The sequence below is a fragment of the Medicago sativa genome, chromosome 8 (assembly GCF_051527215.1).
Source record: "Medicago sativa cultivar Bolivia chromosome 8, Bolivia_mono, whole genome shotgun sequence".
Classification (NCBI taxonomy): Eukaryota; Viridiplantae; Streptophyta; class Magnoliopsida; order Fabales; family Fabaceae; genus Medicago; species Medicago sativa.
In genome coordinates, this window is record NC_140756.1 from 20,012,643 (window position 1) to 20,033,141 (window position 20,499).

General features: G+C 33.8%; 3 protein-coding genes and 1 pseudogene across 3 annotated transcripts; 1 reads left to right on the forward strand and 3 right to left on the reverse strand.

Moving 5' to 3' along the window:
- Positions 1–488: 488 nt before the first annotated feature.
- LOC146897646 (uncharacterized) lies at positions 489–2,149 on the reverse strand (annotated as a pseudogene).
- Positions 2,150–8,340: 6,191 nt separating this feature from the next.
- LOC146897647 (S-adenosyl-L-methionine-dependent methyltransferases superfamily protein) lies at positions 8,341–11,150 on the reverse strand. The gene has a single exon (XM_085734466.1). It carries the CDS (start codon positions 10,008–10,010, stop codon positions 8,547–8,549), a length of 1,464 nt encoding a protein of 487 aa, XP_085590592.1. The 5' UTR covers positions 10,011–11,150; the 3' UTR covers positions 8,341–8,546.
- Positions 11,151–13,918: 2,768 nt separating this feature from the next.
- Positions 13,919–14,777, reverse strand: LOC146897648 (RING/U-box superfamily protein). The gene has a single exon (XM_085734467.1). The coding sequence runs from the start codon at positions 14,538–14,540 to the stop codon at positions 13,983–13,985; it is 558 nt and encodes a 185-aa protein (XP_085590593.1). The 5' UTR covers positions 14,541–14,777; the 3' UTR covers positions 13,919–13,982.
- Positions 14,778–17,501: 2,724 nt separating this feature from the next.
- On the forward strand, positions 17,502–18,173 carry LOC146897649 (uncharacterized). The gene has a single exon (XM_085736446.1). It carries the CDS (start codon positions 17,502–17,504, stop codon positions 18,171–18,173), a length of 672 nt encoding a protein of 223 aa, XP_085592572.1.
- Positions 18,174–20,499: the final 2,326 nt, after the last annotated feature.

A 20,499-nucleotide genomic window follows, 5' to 3' on the forward strand; every position in this document is an offset into this window, starting at 1 on the left:
AAAGGAATGGAGGGAGTACAATACAAATTCAAAGCCGCCAATCGCATAAAATGGTATTGTATATACGTCTACAAAAGTTTGACTATATTTAAGTTTTCAAAATATTCACGTCTCTAGATCTGCAATGTTGATGACACTAAAGTCATTGATTGAATATGCACTTGATCAAAACTAATTGTTCAACCTAAATCAAATAAACATTATGGTGGCATTTAGGGTGGGAATAGGGAAGAGTTTCCCATCATGGGAAAATTGATTTTTTACCATTAGATTAAAAAGACACACTGATCATATTATAGACTGTCTACACTATATCTCTTTCCAGTTTGTCTTCAACCTCATTATCATCTCCCTCCTTTCACCACCACCACCACTAAACACAAGTCAAGGTTTATGGTTTATCATTGCTTAGAGTTTCAGCTGCCATAAATCATACTCACTTGACCAAATTTAATCAATTCAAACAAATTAAATACTTATAGACTGTCTCATACAGGATAATCAACACATCGATGACTCTCAACCACACAAAGAACATAAGAAACTGAGATCTCAAATTTCTTGAAAGTGTTGTTTTTTAGACATGGGAAAGTGAAATCAAAGGTGATTGACAAGCAAACAAAATGGAAACCTGAAAGAATAGAAATAAAAAAATTAAAAGAGGACCTCCTCTGATTTAAAGGGAAAAATGGAACTTGGTCTTTGTGAATCGAGCAAGATGGTTCTCCTCTGATTTCTGGGTTGTAAAGGATGACGTCAAGATAAAGTGCGAAAATGGAAGCTTTCCAGCGAAACTTGACCTCCGGTAACAATTCCGGCAGTGGATCTATGGTACTAATCGAAAACGGTTGGTCGGATTTCGGTGATGGTTACAGCACCAACGATGGGAGCGAGAATTGTTGGAGCAGATGAGTAAACCGGATCATGAATCAGAGGTTTTGCTGATAAGTTGATCGGAGATGGAGTGGGCGGTGAAGAATGGGTTGTTGGTTGGGGATGATGATGACATTCTTTCTCAGTTCTGTTTTTTTTTTTTTTTTTAATTTGATTAATAAAAAAAATCTAGTGTGTAGAGACCATAATAAAATTGTGTGCTTGATTGGATCTAATGGTTAAAAAAAACTTTCTCATAGTGGGAAACTCTTTCTCATACCCACCCTAAATGCCACCACATTATAGTACTAAGATGGGAAATAAAAAACACATCACACAAAAACGAAAAATCAAAACAAATAGAGTCACAAAATTGATTATAAATCACCCTTTTTTCTTCAAAGGATAAAAAAATAAAAGTTATGACAACCAAAGTTTAAAAAAGAGAAAAAAGAGTGAAAGCTCAAGAATGAATCTAGTTAATTAATTATTGTGACATAAATAGTGGCCTGCTTTATCGAAATAAAAAATATAAAAATAAATAGTGGCGTGCATTATGAGTGGGTGTAGAGTCACCGGCGGTCACCACTTCCGGAGCCATGAGACGTGGTTACCAGCCATTGAAAACAACGAATAACTTTGCCTTAAAATTAAAATTAATATTGATTAAAATTATAAGTTTATCTAATATATATTTTGTACTTTTTTTTTTGACGTTAAAGACAATTTCATTAACGAAAGTCTGACAATAAATCAAATGCAGAAACTGCATAAATACAAGTCGGAGTTTCTTCGACCCATATGCAATCTAAATTCTTAAGAGCATATTTAGTTAAATAATGAGCAGCTTGATTGGCTTCACGCCTAACATGTAAAAAAATTAAACTACGAAAACTATCCTTAAATCTAATACAATCTCGAATAATAGAGCCAACATAGTTGGGAGATTGTTGGTGAACATTCAATGCTAAACCACATTAGAAGCATCTGATTCTGCTATAAGATTCAGAAAAGACATATCTTTTGCAAATTTCAAACCCTTCCTCACAGCTAAGGCTTCTGCAACCTCTGAATCTGGTAAGGAAAACACTTGCCAAGAACTAGCACCAACGACAACACCTTCGTTATCTCTCACCACAACACCAATACCCCACTTATCACCCTCTATCGGACCTGCTGCGTCAACATTAAACTTATATAAACCACTAAAAGGAGGTGTCCAATGAACATCAGATATTGGCAAAATTGGACCTCCACTTAGTGTCTCCACCAACATCGTACCAACACTCTTAAAATTCACAATAAATCTTTGTGCCTTTTGAATAATGGCAGTCACATCAACATCAATCCCCTCAAAACATTTCTTATTTCTAGCACACCATATCTCATAACACAAGGCCAGAACATTGACTATAATATCCTCATCGACATCAATAATATTTTCCTCTAACCACTTATGAAAAGGAACATATGTGGACTCATGCGAATTAAACACAACACCCAAAGAGGAAGCAAACCATATCTACTTTGACCAATGACACTCCATAAAGAGGTGTGAAATTGTTTCATTATGTTCCCCACAAAGAACATACAATGGATCGCTGCTTATTCCTTTTTTAAACAAATCATTTTTTACTAGTAGTTTTTCATGTAGAATCCTTCAAGAAAAGTGGATGTGTCTTGGAATACTTTTTATTTTCCATAATTTTTTTCACACTTGGTGATTATTGTCCTGCATTGAGCTATGTGAGCCTTGTGCTTCACGCCTTGCCTTTAAGAAATGGTATGAACTCTTCACAGAAAAAGTAGTTGACCGTGAAGCACCCCACACAAATTCATCTTGCAATTAAGAGAAAGAAATTGACAATTGAAGAATTTGTTGAGCCTTAAAAGGGAGAAAAATTTCATTAATTAAATGAGCATTTCAACATCGAACATCATGGTGAATGAGATCTGAGACAAACATAATATCACAATTAGGGGGTTTAGGGGACCAAATCTTGTGTCTATTTTGACTATTTTGATAAGGAAGCCAGTATTTTGTAATTTTATATTCCAACAAACTATATTTATCTTTTGCATTGATGCTAACAATATAACAAATATAATATCTTTCGAAAAAATATAATAAATATAATATAAATTATTATGTTTTTAAATGACACCAACAAAATAACATTCTTTTGACAAAAATTCCTCAAAAAAAAAAATCTTTTTGTAAAAAAAAAAAACAAAATAACATTCTTATGGTCAAATTTGCTTAATGGTATAATTGAAAGGAGAAAAATGAAAACAAAAACGGTCTATTTTCTTTATTTGTAGCATAGACATTCATTCATAATATCTAGGTAAATATTTCTAAAAATAAAATAAAAATTAACCTTAAGAAATGGACCCATGGAAGTCGCTCTCCTCACCTATGATATTATATTGCAACAATTTTTAGTATGTTTTCTATAATATTTAATGATTACTCCGCCCGGTCAGTTTTATAAGTAAAAAAAAAAATACCTTTTACATATATTGAATAAATGATGCATTTAGGTTATAATATAAATCAGATACGTAAGTTATTCAAAGAATTTGAAAAATGATTTTTGCCTTATAATAGTGACATAAGGAGCATTGAGTTTGTCTAATATGTACATCCCACAAAGAAGGCAATGAGCGAAGCCAGAACACAAACTTTTGACAAGTAAGACCAATTTTTGGGCAGCAAGGAGAGAGACAAATCTATATATAGGCTTGCTAAGGGACATAAATGAAGGACAAACGATATAGACTAAGTGAAGTGTATTACATATTAAGAGGGTAAAGTTTTGGTCAAATAGTGGAATATAAAAGACATATAGTGATATAGAAGAAGTATTTCCACAATCTATTTAATTAAGGATATGAGATCTTATCGGACTAAAATATGCTAGACATGAGAGAGAAGGACCGAAACTATAACTATTATTGTCGGATTAAAAAAAAGAGGTAAAAAAAAAGCGTTGAAAAGGATGAGTAATGGTAAGGCGGGTGGACCTGATAACATGCCGCCTATTGAAGTGGAGAAAAGTCTTGGAGATAGAGACATTGGGTGGCTCGCCCAATTTTTTAAGGAAATTATGAAGTCAAATCGAATGTCGGATGAATGGAGAAAAAACACATTAATTCCAATCTATTAATGAAAAGGGCATATACAAAATTGTGTAAATTATAGAAAAATTAAACATATGAGCCATACCATGAGGTTATTGGAAAGAGCGATTGAGCAAAGACCGAGAAAAGAGATTCAAGTTACTTAGAATCAATTTGGTTTGATGCTTGAGAGGTCGACTATGGAAGCGATCTACTTACTATGACGTATGATGGAGCGATACCGGATGGATAAAAAAGAATCGTACTTAGTTTTCATTGATTTGAAGAATCGTAAGATAGACTTCCTAGAGAGATTTTCTATAAAGCCCTAGAGAAGAAAGAAGTTAAGATTACTAATATTTGAGCTATCAAAGATATGTACGAAGGAGTTTTAAATTTTGTGAGAACGCAAGATGATGCCACCAACAATTTTCTCATAACAATTGGATTGCACCAAGGATCAAACCTAAGGATCAACAACACTAAAATCCAATCCAATTCTAATCTCTCCTAACTTATTTCCGAGGATCAGCTTCACCTGCTTGCTTTGAAATTGAATCATCATTCAATCTCATCCATCTCAGTGTCTCATGATCTGTAAGATTAACAATCGGCACATTTGAAGAATCCCTTTCGAACGTGTTGTTGCTTGCTAGACAAGTAAAGTTCTTGCACCTAAATTGACTCCAAACATTTCTATCACCAGGGAGTTTCCACATGGATTCTTTAATAGGGAATGGTTTACTGTATAGCTTAGGTGATCTTGAAACACCTTCTCCTTGGTAGAGGATCACATCCATTAACGATAAGCTTTATCCAAAGATTTCACATTCTGTTTCGGCATTTTTCTATCTTCAGGACTTAGGGTATCCAAAGATTTCATGTGTTTTTTTTACATAGAGAAAAGGAGTACCTAAAGAAAAAATTCTCAAAATGAACACATATATACCTTGCAATTTCCGATGTGAAGTTTTAGATTAAGAAGTAACTAATTATATTCATTCAGCCACAACATCCAGCCTGATAATTGAATATAAGGACACAAAAGTAAACCATGGGATAATTTAAACATGTTAAATAAAATCTATGTCATAATAAACCATCAAGATTATTACTCTTATTATTTTAAGGAAAAAAAAAAATTCTATGAGTAGCTTATACTACTACTTCCAAAACACGATAGTTAATTTGTGATCACAATGTTTGCAGGTACAAATCAAAATAACTTGCAAAGTATTTATATATATGTTCCCTAAAATACTCATTTGGTATGTTCCCTAGAGATTAAATCCAACATGTTGACACAAACTGTGACACTTTGTCCAGCCGATCGAGTCTCGAGTGGAAATGTCTCACTTGGAATAAGCCAACCAAAAGGACCCCAAGACCAAGCGAAAGCAGGCACGAAAGTGCACACCATGACAACAACCAGAATTGCATAGCCTTTTGAAAGATCGTTAGCTAGAATGATCTCAGTGACACCTTGATTCCAAGAATGATTGCTATCACCACTTGAGACAACAACAACATTTGTACACCGGCTTCCATCAACAACATAGGACGACCAACGTACGAGTGGTATAGGATGCAAAGAAAGTGGAAGTTAATGCAGCTAGGTACAAGGATGATGTAAATAACTGCAATCCTTGATTATCGTATTTGCAGTAATTATTATCTAACCCCTGCCTCTAACACTGTCTTTTTGTATACTGCCGGGAAAAACTTCTTCAGAAACGGGTGCATAGATGTCACACCACCTGAAACACCAACATCATAACCGAACATAAGCCCACCGCCATGATACATGAAATTATCACGATCGGAGTAATCTTTGCCTCAAAATCGTCTCCTGAACCACTCGTGGCGAAACTTCCGCTGGCCATGGTTTACTAGCTAGGTTTTCCTAAAAGATGTATGTATGCTCGTTAAATTCACTGTAATGGGTGAGAAGAAAGATGAATATACGATAAAGAGGAAAATAGAGAGAAAGCGAGAAGAGAAGTGTTGTTGAGAAATATGAGTTATGAATGAAACTTGTGAGAGTGTTCTGGTATTTATAAAATTTGATAAGTGTTTGGGGTATGCTTTGTTAATTCTGTTTTATTTTTTGTTACGCTCTATCTTTATTTCGATTTGGATTTTTTGTTACGTTTACAACAGAAACACCTTTTTAACGGGAAGCAAAGATAAAATCCTCTGAGTATAAGGAAGCAAAGATAAAATCCCCTGGAACTCATAACAACCTACGTACTATAAAATGCAAACATATATTATAACTTTATGATCCCTTAACTACATAAAAGTTTAACTCATGATCCCTTATCTTTTTTTGGTTACTTTAATAAATTTTGAATTTTTTTGGCCAAATTGGAAACTTTGAGGAGACTATTTGTAATTTTGAAAAATTTAAGTTGTCAATTTATATTTTAAACAATAATTAGGGACCGATTTGCAATTTTTTTTAAATTTATAGTGGTCAATTTCAAAATTTTGAAAAGTGTGGCTACAGCTTGTAAAATTTGAAAATAATTATAAGATGGAAGAAATTTATTCATAGCTTTTAGGTATCATTTAAAATTCTCTAAATTTAACTTTGTAGTACAAAATACTTCATAAATTTCTGTCGTTTTAATAAAATTCTTCAAAATATCATTCAAACAATAAAATTTACCTACATGAATTTGAATTCCCTCAAAAACTATTTAAAATCATTATTTTACAATTTTTTGGTTGCAAAATCATTAATAATTCGTTCATAATAGACATTCTTTAAAAAATAGTTTTCAATTGAAATCAAAGACTATTCAATCTATCTTGTGACATTGTAGATCTCAAATAAGATTTTAAATATTTTATTTAAAAAAACTTCTTTCAGAAGATGCAAGAATAATCAAAATAGTTAGTATTATATGTTATGGATGCATTAGGAAAACAATCAAAATTCGTTAAAGAACTCAATATATCATTTAACTTGATTTTGATTCAACCGATAAAACTTATCTAATGGATTTTAATTCTTCAAATAAAATTTTACCATCAAGATCAGGATAATATGGATGGAGAGATTTCGGATAAAAGATTATAAAGTGAACAGGATAAAAGTATTTTGACTTACAAGTATAAATATATAAGAGGTGAGGCTCGCGATAGCCTCCCTCTTGAACATGATGAACCTGTAAATGATACACACATATTGAGACTTTCATTGCTGACCATCCCTATATATATCCATATGCCGCAAGGGTTTTGGTTTCTTTTGGCCTTTTCAAGGGTTTTGGTTTGGCCCCCTCTTGTACATATTTTTACATCATTTTAATAATATATTTATGAGTGGATGGCACAAGATATGAGTTGGGAGGTCTAAGTCTTATTTCTTGTATAAGTCTAGGTTTGGTTTGATATTGTTATTGGTTTTATGGATTATATTGTGTATTAATAATTGATTAGTTATTAACAATTCAAGTGTGGGTTTATAGTTCAAAGCTGAATTGTCATTGCTAATCTTGTTATCATACATGCTTGCGCTTAATTCCACATAGTTGATCGAATTTCCAAAAGTTTGTAAAACCACGCTTTCAAATTTTTTTTAAAAAGGAGGTAATTTGTTCACCCCCTCTAGTTTATCGTTGCATTTGTCATATCGACCAACAATAATGATTAATATTGGTATAAATCTTAGTAGGCAGATGTTGTTGAAAGTCATTTTTAACTGAAGTCCCAATCGATAGGTGTTTATACAATCTCTGATATACTTAGCTTCTTTTGAATCTGCTTTACAGAAAAGAATGCTTTCATCAACATATAATAGGCGAGTCAAAACAGGTGCATTAGAAGCAATGGAGATTCCATGAATGTCTCCATCTCTTTGGTTTTTAAAAAAAAAAAAAAATATCAGAAAGCATTTCAGCACATATATAAAGATGTATGGGATAATGAGGCGCAAAAGATTTAGTAGGCTTCCCATTATATCATGCTTACTTGAGTGAAGTTCTTCACTTTGGCTGAGATTATTAGTCTTGCCAAGCCTGCTTCGGCAAGTACATTGACCCAATACATATCATTATTACTTAACTAAAACCAGTTACTATATATACAATTCAAATTGCTTCACTGTTCTACAGTTTCAGATCCATTCTTCTTAATCCTTCCACTTTTTTTTTTTTTTTCTGGAGGGGAAGAATATCAAGAGGATCCAGTTTGATTTATATAATTGTGATATACAATGCAAGTATGACTTGTCAGAAAAAATATTGAAGATAATAAGCAATAAATAGAAAAGAAAAGAAGAATCTAAGTGCAAAATCAATTGAGTAAATATAGAGCATGAATAGGCATTGAACAATGTATTTCAACTATGAAGCTCATTATTGACATATATTATATTCATACATATTTCTACAAATTTATTAACACAACACAAAGAAAAATCTTCTAAATGTTCAACATTTACGAATGAGCACGTTGTCAGGAGTTCGATCTTAGATATCTGTATACAAAAGAACGTCTTAAGGATTAGTCCCTCATTCCGGCAGGGAGATTACGATGTAAGATTACCTGAATGGCCTAGGAGGCTTCTCTAAAACAGCAGAAAAGAACACTTCTTGATCATCCTTATCAATCTTTGGAACAACAACCCATTTGTGCTTCTTATATCTCAACATTTTGAAAGCTTTTAAGTAATCATACAAATCTTCCTTCAAACAAAAAAAACTATCAATCCAAAGCAACCCTCCTGGCCTCAAAACTCTATCCCAATCATACAAAACAAAATCCAAAAGCACAAAATCTATCCAACCATCAAGAAACCTTGTTGTGTGAATCAAATCAAGTGTATTGTCAAAAAATGGAAGCCTTTGATTTATAGTCAAATAAAGAGGAACAAGTCCTCTAAGAGCTACCATTTCACTAAAGGGTGCACCAAGATTAATAGTTGCTGAAACTATTGTCACATTAAATTCCCTCATCCTAGCAGCAAAAGTTCCAGTTCCAACACTAAAATCCAACCCTATTCTAATCTCTCCTTGCTTTATTCCAAGAACATCATCTATAAAAAAATCAGCTTCACCTGTTTGGTTTGAAATTGAATCACCATTCAATCTCATCCATCTCGGCATCTCATGATCGGTAAGATTAAAACAATCGGCGCATTTGAAGAATCCCTTTCGAGCGTTGTTGTTGCTTGCTAGACAAGTGAAGTTCTTGCACCTATATTGACTCCATCTAACATTTCTATCATCAGGGAGTTTCCACATGGATTCATTGATAGGAAATGGTTTACTGTATAGCTTAGGTGATCTTGATAAACACCTTCTCCTTGGTAGTGGATCACATCCATGAACCATAAGCTTTTGAGCTAGTTTCCAATCATCATTACATATTTCACCAATATCATAATCCATGTACTCTTCTAATTCTTCCTTCATGGAAAAACATGCATGTCCTATGCTAGTGAAGGTCGCATTCGCCCCCATGAAATTTTGTTTTCCTAATCTGTTAGGCCGGATTCTGACATATTTTCTAATCTCTTCTCTCAAAAAGTAACTAGCAGGTTCGTCAGATCGTTTCTTTTCTTTCATCAAAGGATGAACAATGAAACTACTACTATTTTGATCTTCACTATGCAAAGACTCGAGTAGTCCTAATATGTCGGCAAGGAAAGCACCTTGTTTCAAAACAAATTGTGATGAAGAGGACGATGATGGATCTTGATGCATTTCCCTCAGGGTTTCAAGCTCCTTTTGAATTTTCTGAACCACAATTTGTATAGTTGTTAACACTTCATTTTGATTATTCCTATTTGTGCCCTCAGGAGTTAGATGAATGTGAAAAGATTCAACATCAAGAAATGATTTCAAGGAGAAGAATTTTGACATGGATGCACCAGAAAGGAGAAGAGCAATAGAACCAGCTATAAAGATGAAAATATAAACACTTTTCCATCTTTTTAACTTTATGTTAACATTCTGCTTTGGCATTTTTCTATCTTCAGGACTTAGAATATCCAAAGATTTCATGTGCTTTTTTTTCTTACATAAAAAGAAAATAACTAACCTAAACACAAAATTCTCAAAATGAACACATGAAATTTGAGATGTGAAGTTTTAGATTAAGAAATAACTAACCATATGCATCTCAAAGAGAAGATATTCATTCAGACATAACAATAAGACTGACAATGGAATAAGGACACAAAAATAAACCATGGGATAAGATAACACTTTGAATCTGATTTTCTGGTAAGATATCAAAATCTTAAAGGTAAATCAGAATGAATAAATTGAAATAGAGGATATTGAGGTCTGATTTTCCATATTGTATAAGCATGCTAATAAATATAGACTTTGGTACTTGCCTAGGTGATTATTCTAGTGATTGCTTAGTAAGTACTTACTTTCAAAAAAGCAAAAAGTGATTGTCAACGCACATACAAAACTTAAATTTAAGGAACCACAATCACAATTCACAACTTGTGAAAATAATGTGATTGAACTGTTTCACGGATCTAGAGGATATTTAATATTAACGAGAAACTAGGAAATGCATAAGAAAATAAAATCTAAAAACATGTATACTACATTGTACAGAGTACAGACATATATATAATGTTCTCACTTTTCGCTGCAAAAAGTATGAAGTGCATAAAAAATGAGAACACAAGTTAATGCGATTATATAAGTGCCAATATCACATGATGAATAGAGTGTTGCATCTAGTTAATCCCTTTTTTATGATAAAAAAAGATTAGGGGAGACACACCTCTTGCAAAGTCAACAAAAACACTTATCCTCGTTAATAATTTACGGTAAAATTAACATATAACCTATCAATTACAGAATTTAAGACTAAAACTCAAGTTACAACTAATATGAACGGAATGTCTAGCCATCCAAAACAACTGCAATTGTTGAATCTAGTTAATCCTTGTAATTAAGGATAGCAAAATATTAGGCAAAAATTATAACAAGAGCAGAAGGCCATGTGGTGAGAATGAATTGGTACCAAATGTGAGCTGTCCAAAAATGAAAATAAGAGAAATAAAATCGTTACAATCTCATGAGGAAAAAGTTAAAATATGTGTATAATCTTTTCAAGTTTCCACACAGTGCGACATGTGGGTCCAAATTAAGCATGGAGTGCTTGAAAAGAAAATTAGCCACTAGTGATAACCAAGGGGTAGAGTTAAAAAATAAGAAGATTAAGATAAACGATTTAACTTTGTATTAATTAATAGAGTGTGGCATTTTCCTAGCGGATTTTTCTCACATTCTAGTGATTGCTTAATATGTACTTAATTTCAATCATCGAGAATCAAGTTATTGTACAACGCACATGACCTACCATTACATTTCATGTACTTAAATTATTAGGTTTTATGTCGCAAATTAATACTCAAATAATGCCCTTGCCGGAAAAAGTACTATTAAACGTGTGGCTGAAGCTACGCTACAAATAATAATTCAGCTGGTTTGCATAAAATTAGAAAACATTTCATAATTCATTGACATTATCTTCAATATTGAATAGCAAATTGCAACTTGTTCGTGTGATTAAGGACGATAATGATATAAAATTACATCATATTACTAGGCCAAAAATATGGACAGAACAGAAAATCATGTCCCCAGAATGCATGGTACCAAATACTAACTGTCTACTAATGAAGACAACGAAATGGGTCCATTAATAATTAATAGGAAGAAGAAAAGGAAATATAGCAAATTATGGTTCTAAATAGAGTCAAACAAGATAATGTGAAAACAAAAATTATTCTTCTATGATCTATCCTATGGCTCCTGCGTTAGTACCTTGAAGACCACATGGTATCAAACGTCAAATCAATTCAAGCTATGGTACCACAAAATGCAGATGATCTTCCGTTTGCAGGTACAAATAGCTAACAAAAAGTTTAGGAACAAATATATTTAGTGTAAATTTGGATTAGATACATTTGATATTTTGCTTATATCTAAGACTATAGAGATCAACATTTTTTTTTGGATTCAAATTAAATTGAACTAGTCTAATATATAAACAATACCAAAATAGATATAATGGTTATCATTTATAATTATCTTACTTTCATCGCCGCTATCACTCGTCCTAACCTCTATCATGTTTCGTCCCACCTCATAGACTCCTCTGCCGCCCAACTAACAACTACCACGGCATCCTCTTCCTCCTCCTCTCTACCTTGCACCTCTCTCGTCTAAACCATCCCCATGTCAACCTAAATTAACCTAAACCATCCTCCTTTAGTGGACTCATACTTCATTCGACGCCACTTTGAGGCTATTTTTCGTTTTACTTGTTCTTATGTTGAATGTGAATCATTCATCTAATATATTGAATAAGAGCATGTATTTTTAAGAAATGGGGCTACAATGATTTAATAGTGGAGATTAAAAACATGACTTACTCTTTTTTTTGTTTTGTCAAGTAGTTTAATAGTTAGAAACTCACCACCTAAAGTAAATAAGTGGGGAATCCAAGGTTTAAAACCAGATTCTTACATATGCAATATAATATCCCTACCAAGTGAGCAATACTAAAAACACACAACTATAAGTGTGTATACTTAAATCTACAATTTGTTGATTCAATAATATACCCCAATTACAATCAGAATGAACATCTATAACAAATAAAACATAAATGTTATTTGTCACGAAAAACAACCTCACGAAGGCATAACGAGTAACATACCAAGTTTAAAGTAAATCTTATTAATTCAAGAAGTATCCATGCCTGGTTAGTTTGAGACCCTTAATGATACCTTGATGAACATCTTTGATCTAAGTTTTAAACCAATCTTATTAATCCAAATTTAAATTTAAGCAAAATTTTACATGTATTTGATCGAAATTTGGAACAAATACATTTGACATTTTGTTTATTTTTCAAATCTGAAAGAGAGTATATTTTTTGACTCGGTAAATTGGGTATGTGCAATGTAAAGAACACCAAAATAGATTACAATTATCTCATTTTCAACTTCACTATCACTCGTCCTAGCCTCAACCATGTCCCATCCCACCTCATAGACTTCTCACCCAGCTAATAACTACCATGCCGCACCACCCTCCTCCCCACGCCACTCTTCTCTCATCTAAATCGTCTCTGTGTCAATCTAAATTTACTTAAACTATCCTTCGCTGGCAGAACCATACTTCATTCGACGCCACTTTAAGGTTAATTGCTTAGACTACTCTATAGTTATGTGTGGTGCCATATAGCAAGACACTCTTAGTCACGAAATGGAACGATACAAAATTCACAAATATCATGCAGATGGAAAAGACATGGAAGGGGAAAATAATTAGTCAACGGAAAAAAAGACTCATCAACAATTTTCAACAATTGTCAATTTTCGTTGGATTGTTCATCGTACCAACTAGCATTTTCCTTAAGTTGATCATTCATTTTTCAGTTCCTAACACTTTCATGAACATTTATGTAGTGAGGAAAAAAAACATTTCTCACTTGTCCAACATTCATACAAGTAAACAATAACTCAATCATTTTTCCTAAAACAGTATTAGGTCAAAGACAAAAAAATATGATACTAAATCATATCACCAAATCAAATCCCTAACAAATTGTCAAAATATAAAACATAAAATTTTCATAACTTAAACAAAGTCAATCCATCTCATCATTTTCATTCTTCAAAGAAAAAGACAATCCCCAATTTTCTCATAGTTTTCAATAACTACAATCCAAACCTCAACAACACCCAACATTTTCAAACCCACTAAATACATTTGCCACATACTCCCTCCGTTTCAAAATATAAGCAAAATTTACCTTTTAGGTTCATTCATTTAATGATGTATGTGGTCCATAATATGTACCACATACATCATTAAATGAATGAACCTAAAAGGTAAATTTTGCTTATATTTTGAAACGGAGGGAGTAACATTTCATTACATCATCTCCCAAAAAAAAAAAAAAATTAAAATTAAAAAATAAAAAATAAAAAATTACTACCTCCTAGTCCTCCTTTCACCAATGTAATGAGAAAGTGGAACAACTTCTTGTAACGGAGTAGATAACGGCGTTGGCATAGGTGAGTTCCGACAAACGGGACAAGAACCGTTAAGTTTCAACCACGAATCAAGACAACATATATGAAAATAGTGTCTACATTCCGGCATCATCCTTAACATCTCCGAATCCTTGTACTCACACAAACAGATCGAACACGTGCTGTCATGTCCCAAATCTTTACAATACTGTAACCTAGGATAAGAATTTATCACGTTTTGGTCCAAACCCATAACAACATCTTCACGATCTTCTTCATCTTCCGCTACAAAAATAACCCGCGGTAAAACTACACCGTCATGGTTATGGTTTAGCTGATTGTTGCCATTCAGGTGGTTGTTTCGGTTGCGGAAAGTGCGGCAACAGAGATAAGATGAAAGGATGAGAGTTGAAAGGAGGAAGAGGAAGCCAAGAGCTATGGCTATGGAGTAGCCAAAGCCAAGGTTGGTGAGGTAAGGGATTTGTGGTGGTGGAGAAAAAGGGGTTGAGGAAGACATGGAAATGATGAAGAAGGATGAAAAAGGGAATTTTCCATTTGGGAAAGGCTATTGTTGTGATTATTTTTTTGGTTTTTGAAGGGTGGGTGAGGGTCTTAGTTGCTGCATTTAATACTAAGGTTTATGTGAGTAACTCAAATCTTCAACGGCATTCAATTGTTGCGTTGATTTGGTGATGATTTTATGATATACACTACTCATTTGTTGTGTTTGGTTGGTCCCTTTGGAACTTGCAAAGGTGGGGAACATAAACTATGGTTAACCAATTAACTACTTGTGTTAACTTGCAAGTCTATAGTTACATGGACGTTTTTTTATGGTCAAGAAAGGTTAAAGAGACGTTTTTATTTAGACGTTTTTTTTAATGACATTCATTTGTAGAATACATCGATTAATCAATTTAAAATTATTAAAAACATAAAAAAAGAAAAATGAATTTGCAAATAGACTCGCAACATTCAGATTAATACTCCCTCCGTCTCACGAATTTGCAAAGGAAAATGCTAGATATCAAGAATGGATTTTCTTGGTGAATTCAAGAATGACATGGCACAATAATCACCCTTAGATTTTAATCTTATTTATTAAAGTTTCATAAAAAAAAATATATAACACCCACCACCCCATGATTTACGAGCAGACTGAGATTTTATTGGCTAACATTAATTTCGGTACAATTTCTTGATAAAATCTTTCTTGATAAATAGCATTGCTCATTTGCAAATAGACTCGCAACATTCAGATCATACAATTTGTGGTTGGGGTGGCTTAACTAGTTTGAGGTAAGAGTAAAAGAGTTAGAGGTCCTAGATTCAAACCTAGGAAAATGAGTTAATATGTCGATTTGAACTGAATAAAAGCAACAACAAGACGAAAAATCAAAATAGTGTTGCAGAAAGACGACAAACAAAATAAACATATCACACTAAGATGGTGAAATCATGATAGAAAAATCAAATATATGTAAAACTCACTTATTTAAATAAACAATAAATAACAATTTAGAATTGTCAAAAAGAAAAATAACAATTTAGATTAGAGGTTCTTTTAAGGTGGAGAAGAAGATCAAAATAGAGAATGTTAATTTTTTTTAACAGTGTAATCATGAATCATATATACTAACATTATAATATGTATGAAAATGTGATTAGATCATAAACTATGTACCTTTTAGATTACGAAGATAATCAGTAAGAGGGCAAGCTGGGAGGATGACTACATCGTTACCGTCAAGGTTCACATTTACGTTTTTACCGCATTTCAAATGTCTGCTAAGATAACGTTTAAATAGTTAAATGATTGAGGGCAATGGTTGTTGGACTTAACTAAATGGTCAAACTCATCACTGTCGATTCAAAAACAGTAGTCTAATCAAATTATTCATCAATAACTAGTGTTTAATAACAATTGATCATATTTTATATTGATCATAATTCATTAATAGTTGTTTATGTCAATCCATAATTTATTAATGGCTTAATTGCATGTTTGATCCCTTATGTTTATTTTAGTTTTCAAGTTGGTCCCTTATGTTTTAAAAGTTTCAAGTTGGTCCCTTGCGTTTTAAAAGTTTCAAGTTGGTCCAAAACGTTACTCACGTTGGAATAAGTTAGTCTCTTCAGTCACATAACGTTTAAAGATTCGAGTTGACAATATGAGTGATGGAACTTAACTTATTTAGAAAAACAGTTTTAAAACATTTTTTTTTAATTTTTTTGTTTTATTAAACTCAATATCATGTCGCAGAAGGGACTAACTTATTCCAATGTGAGTAACGTTTTGGACCAAATTGAAACTTTTAAAACGTAAGGGACCAACTTAAAACTTTTAAAACATAAAAGACCAACTTAAAAACTAAAATAAACATAAGAGATCAAACATTCAATTAAACCTTTATTAATTAAATAATTTATCCAACACTCTCGTATATGGAATCGTATTTCTGGATGGAGTAGTAAAATGCTATCCCAAGCGGGGAAATAAGTTCTGATTAAATCAGTGGCTCAAGCTATTCCATCCTATTGCATGAGTGTATTCCTTCTCCCTCATTCTATAGCGGAAGACATTGAAAAAATGCTGAATTCCTTTTGGTGGGGTATGAAAAATGAGGGGCGTGGAGGCATCCGATGGATGAGTTGGGAAAGGCTTACTATGAGGAAAGAATGGGGCGGAATGGGCTTTCGTCATATCCATGGTTTCAATTTAGCAATGTTGGGGAAACAAGGTTGGAACTTCTTAACCAACCCGGATGCTATGGTCTCTCGAATTTTCAAAGCTAAATACTTTCCGAATGATGATTTTTTAGGAGCGTCCTTGGGACACAATCCTAGTTATGTTTGGCGTAGCATATGGTCTTCTCGAATATTGCTGAAAACAGGTTACCGGTGGAGAATTGGTGATGGTTCAAGTATTCCAATTTGGCATTCTCCTTGGCTCCGTAATGAGGCGAATCCTATTATATCAACTCAAACAATTCAACCCGCTGCAACCGCCATTATAAGTCATTTAATTGATCCTCAAACTAGGTCTTGGAATGAACCGCTGATTAGGAATAATTTTAATTTGAGGGATGTTGATGAAATTCTTAAAATACCTTTACTTCACCGTGAGCAAAATGATGCAATTATTTGGAGGTTTGATAAGAAAGGTGTTTATTCAGTTAAAAGTGCATATCGTGTTTGTGTAGATGTGTTGATTAATAGAGATGAATGGAAAGTAGAAGGTCATTGGAATAAGTTGTGGTCTCTACCGATTCCTCCGAAGGTTAAGCATTTTATGTGGCGCCTTGGAAGAGACTGTCTACCGAATAGACAAAGGCTGAATTGTAAAGGAGTGGAGTGTACCTCAAATTGTGTAATCTGTCAATCTTATACATAGTATAATTGGCACCTATTTCTTGTTTGTGCGGATAGTATAACATGTTGGCGGAAAGTAAATCTTTGGCCTTTGTTCGAAGAATTGATGGATGGGGCTGAAAGCTTTGGTGATGTCTTCACTCGCATGTGGCAGCGATTGTCAGTGAAACAATTGGTGAGTTTTTCTATGACTTCTTGGAGTATATGGAAAAGACGAAATTTTCAATTGTGGGAAAACAAAATTGAATCGCCAGATCAGATTTTGCAGCGTGCACAAGTAGTGCTTAACGCTTGGGAATGTGCTAGAAGAGTACATCAGACTCACACCATGACTCAGCAGCAGACACATGCCGCAGTTTGGCAACCTCCTAGGGCTGGTTTGTTAAAATGCAATGTTGACGCAACAATTTCCACCGCTGATCGGACAATTAGTATGGGAGCAATCTTAAGAGATAGTGAAGGACGGTTTGTATGGGCTATGACAGATGTCTTAAAAGCTTCTATGTCTCCGGCGGAGAGTGAAGTTTGGGGGCTGCATCAAGGTCTCAAGTGGATCACAACATTGGGTCATCATAGGGTTATCTTTGAATCAGACTGCAAGATGTTAGTTGATGATGTGCATTCCAATAAGGTGAATCATTCGGAGTATGGGTTAATAGTTAAAAGTTGCAGAAATTTACTCCAAAATTTTAACAACCATGAAGTTGTGTTTACTAGGCGTCAAGCAAACGGAAGCGTTCATGCTCTTGCAAGGGCAACTTTATCACATGCTTTGTAACGCCCGTCTTAATTATTTACTTAATTTAATGAGGATTTATATATTTATTTATATATATATTTATATGATTTAAGAATTTAAATAGTTTGCATGATTTATAGATAAATTATGTGATTTTCTAGAATGACGTGAAGTATATTGATGTTGTGAAGTTGTTATGTTGGTGTGACTTATTTTATTATTAAATAAAATAAGATATGAGAAATAAAATAAAAATATTAAAGATTGGGCTGCGTGGTGAGATGAGCAATTAGTAGTGAGAAGAGTAAAAAGGAGAGATAAATAGACAGACATAAGTTAGGAAAAGTAGTACGTACGTTTTTGGAGAAAAAGGGAGAAAAGTCAGAAAGAGAGAAGAACCAAAGGAGGGCTGCGATTCTGCTATTATCAGGTAAGGGTGAGACTAATTTTCAATATTATTAAGGGTATAATTCTATAGGATGAATTTAGCATGATTAGGTTAAGTTTTGGTGAGAATTGAGAATTAGGTTTAGGATCAATTTTGATGAATGAATCAAGAACAGATGTTAGATTGATGCAAAATTAGTGTACAGACCTTAGATATGACTTAAGATGATAATTAGATGCTATTTGGATGAAGGAATCATGAATATAGGTGAAAAGTTGTGATTTTTAGGTTTCTGGCCGTACTGACATTCATCGCTCGCATCTGCGAGCAAGAACACTCGCAACGGCGAGCTAGAACCCAGAGCTCGCATCTGCGAGCAATGCAACTCGCAACTGCGAGTGACCTGTAAGCTCGCAACTGCGAGCAGAATAACTCGCCACTGCGAGTAAGGACTTAGGAACCCAGAATGCACGCTTTGCTCGCCATTGCGAGCAGAGTTACTCGCCACTGCGAGTTAGGCTGTTAGTTGCCCAAAATTGTCCCGATGCGATCCCTTCGCACGTGTAGTCTTGAGTTGACCTTAGAATTAAGTAAGAGAGCTGTTTAGGATGTTTTTATAGACCCTGCAGTCTGTTCAGGTGACTGAGATTAGAAGTGTGGTTGCATGAATGTTATAATGATGCTTTATGGTATTTATGTTGATGTAATTCATACCTTAGATGATGTTGACGCATTCAAATGTTATTAAATGTTGTATCTTGCTGCTGTTCCCTGCTTTTGACTGTTAGTGTCTTGAAGTTGCATGAGTCGGTCTATGTTGTAGAATTCAAGGAGTGGTCCATGATTATGAGTCGTATGAGTTGTTTATGTTGTTGTCTAAGTTGTTGGAAGTTGAGTTCATTGCATACTCATTAAAGTTGGGGGCTTTAGGCCCGGCAGCCATTGTGCTCATTAAAGTTGGGGGCTTTAGGCCCGGCAGCCTTTGTGCTCATTAAAGTTGGGGGCTTTAGGCCCGGCAGCCTTTGTGCTCACACGTTGAAGAGTCTATTATGCTCATTTTGTTGTTGATTGGTACCACATGCATTTGCATATCAAGAAGTTCATGATGTTTAAGTTGTCAAGTTGTTGTTGAGTTGATAGAGTTGCATGGTCAAAGAAGAGTGGTGTTGTTAAGTTGTTGTTGAGTTGATAGAGTTGCATGGTCAAAGATGAGTTGAGTCGTCAAGTTAAGTGTTAAGTTGATTATGATTTGTGATGAAAATTAGTAATGGTATTTGATGATTGTATTTGTTATGAAATGAAAAATATGCTAATTGTTGATATGTTATTAATGTTTAAGTTGTTAAATGCATTTTATTGGATTATCTTCTTAATGTATTGATTATGAAATCTCACCCCTTCTGCGTATATGTTGCCTCGACCGTGGGTAATGTGCAGGTAATAAAGATTAGAGGCGTTCATGAGTGGACTCTCAGTTGGTGTCTAGGTGCTCTGATACGTAACGGGATGGGGGCTTGCTTTTACTTCTATTCCTTACGTGTTTCTTTTATGAACTAATTTATGAGAATTTCCAATAAGGCCTGCGTGCCAAGACTTTTAAATGTTGAACTATTTTCCGCTGCAACAGTTTAAGATTTTTCATGATGTTGATTTTGAAGGATAATTATTTTTATCTGTTTTGAGATGTTAAAGTAGTGTGTGGCATTCCGTTATGAATTAAATACTCTGATTTTAAATGACATTTTTATGTTGGGAAAACGGGGTGTTACAATTGGTATCAGAGCAGGTCGGTCCGTCCGGCCAAGTAGTGAGTCGAGTTGTGTCTTTAGGAGTTGGAATACCACTATTATGATATTCTAAATGTTGTGTGTTGTGCAGAGAAGAGACCTGGAGGCTGCGAATCTTATTTGCTATAAGAGGACTAGAATGGCTGGAAGAAATGATGCTGTGATTGCTGCTGCTTTGGAAGCTGTAGCC

Excerpts from the sequence above, each read along its gene's own strand:
- LOC146897648 (XM_085734467.1), bottom strand. The coding sequence starts at position 14,540 with ATGTCTTCCTCAACCCCTTTTTCTCCACCACCACAAATCCCTTACCTC.
- LOC146897647 (XM_085734466.1), bottom strand. The coding sequence starts at position 10,010 with ATGAAATCTTTGGATATTCTAAGTCCTGAAGATAGAAAAATGCCAAAG.
- LOC146897649 (XM_085736446.1), top strand. The coding sequence starts at position 17,502 with ATGGATGGGGCTGAAAGCTTTGGTGATGTCTTCACTCGCATGTGGCAG.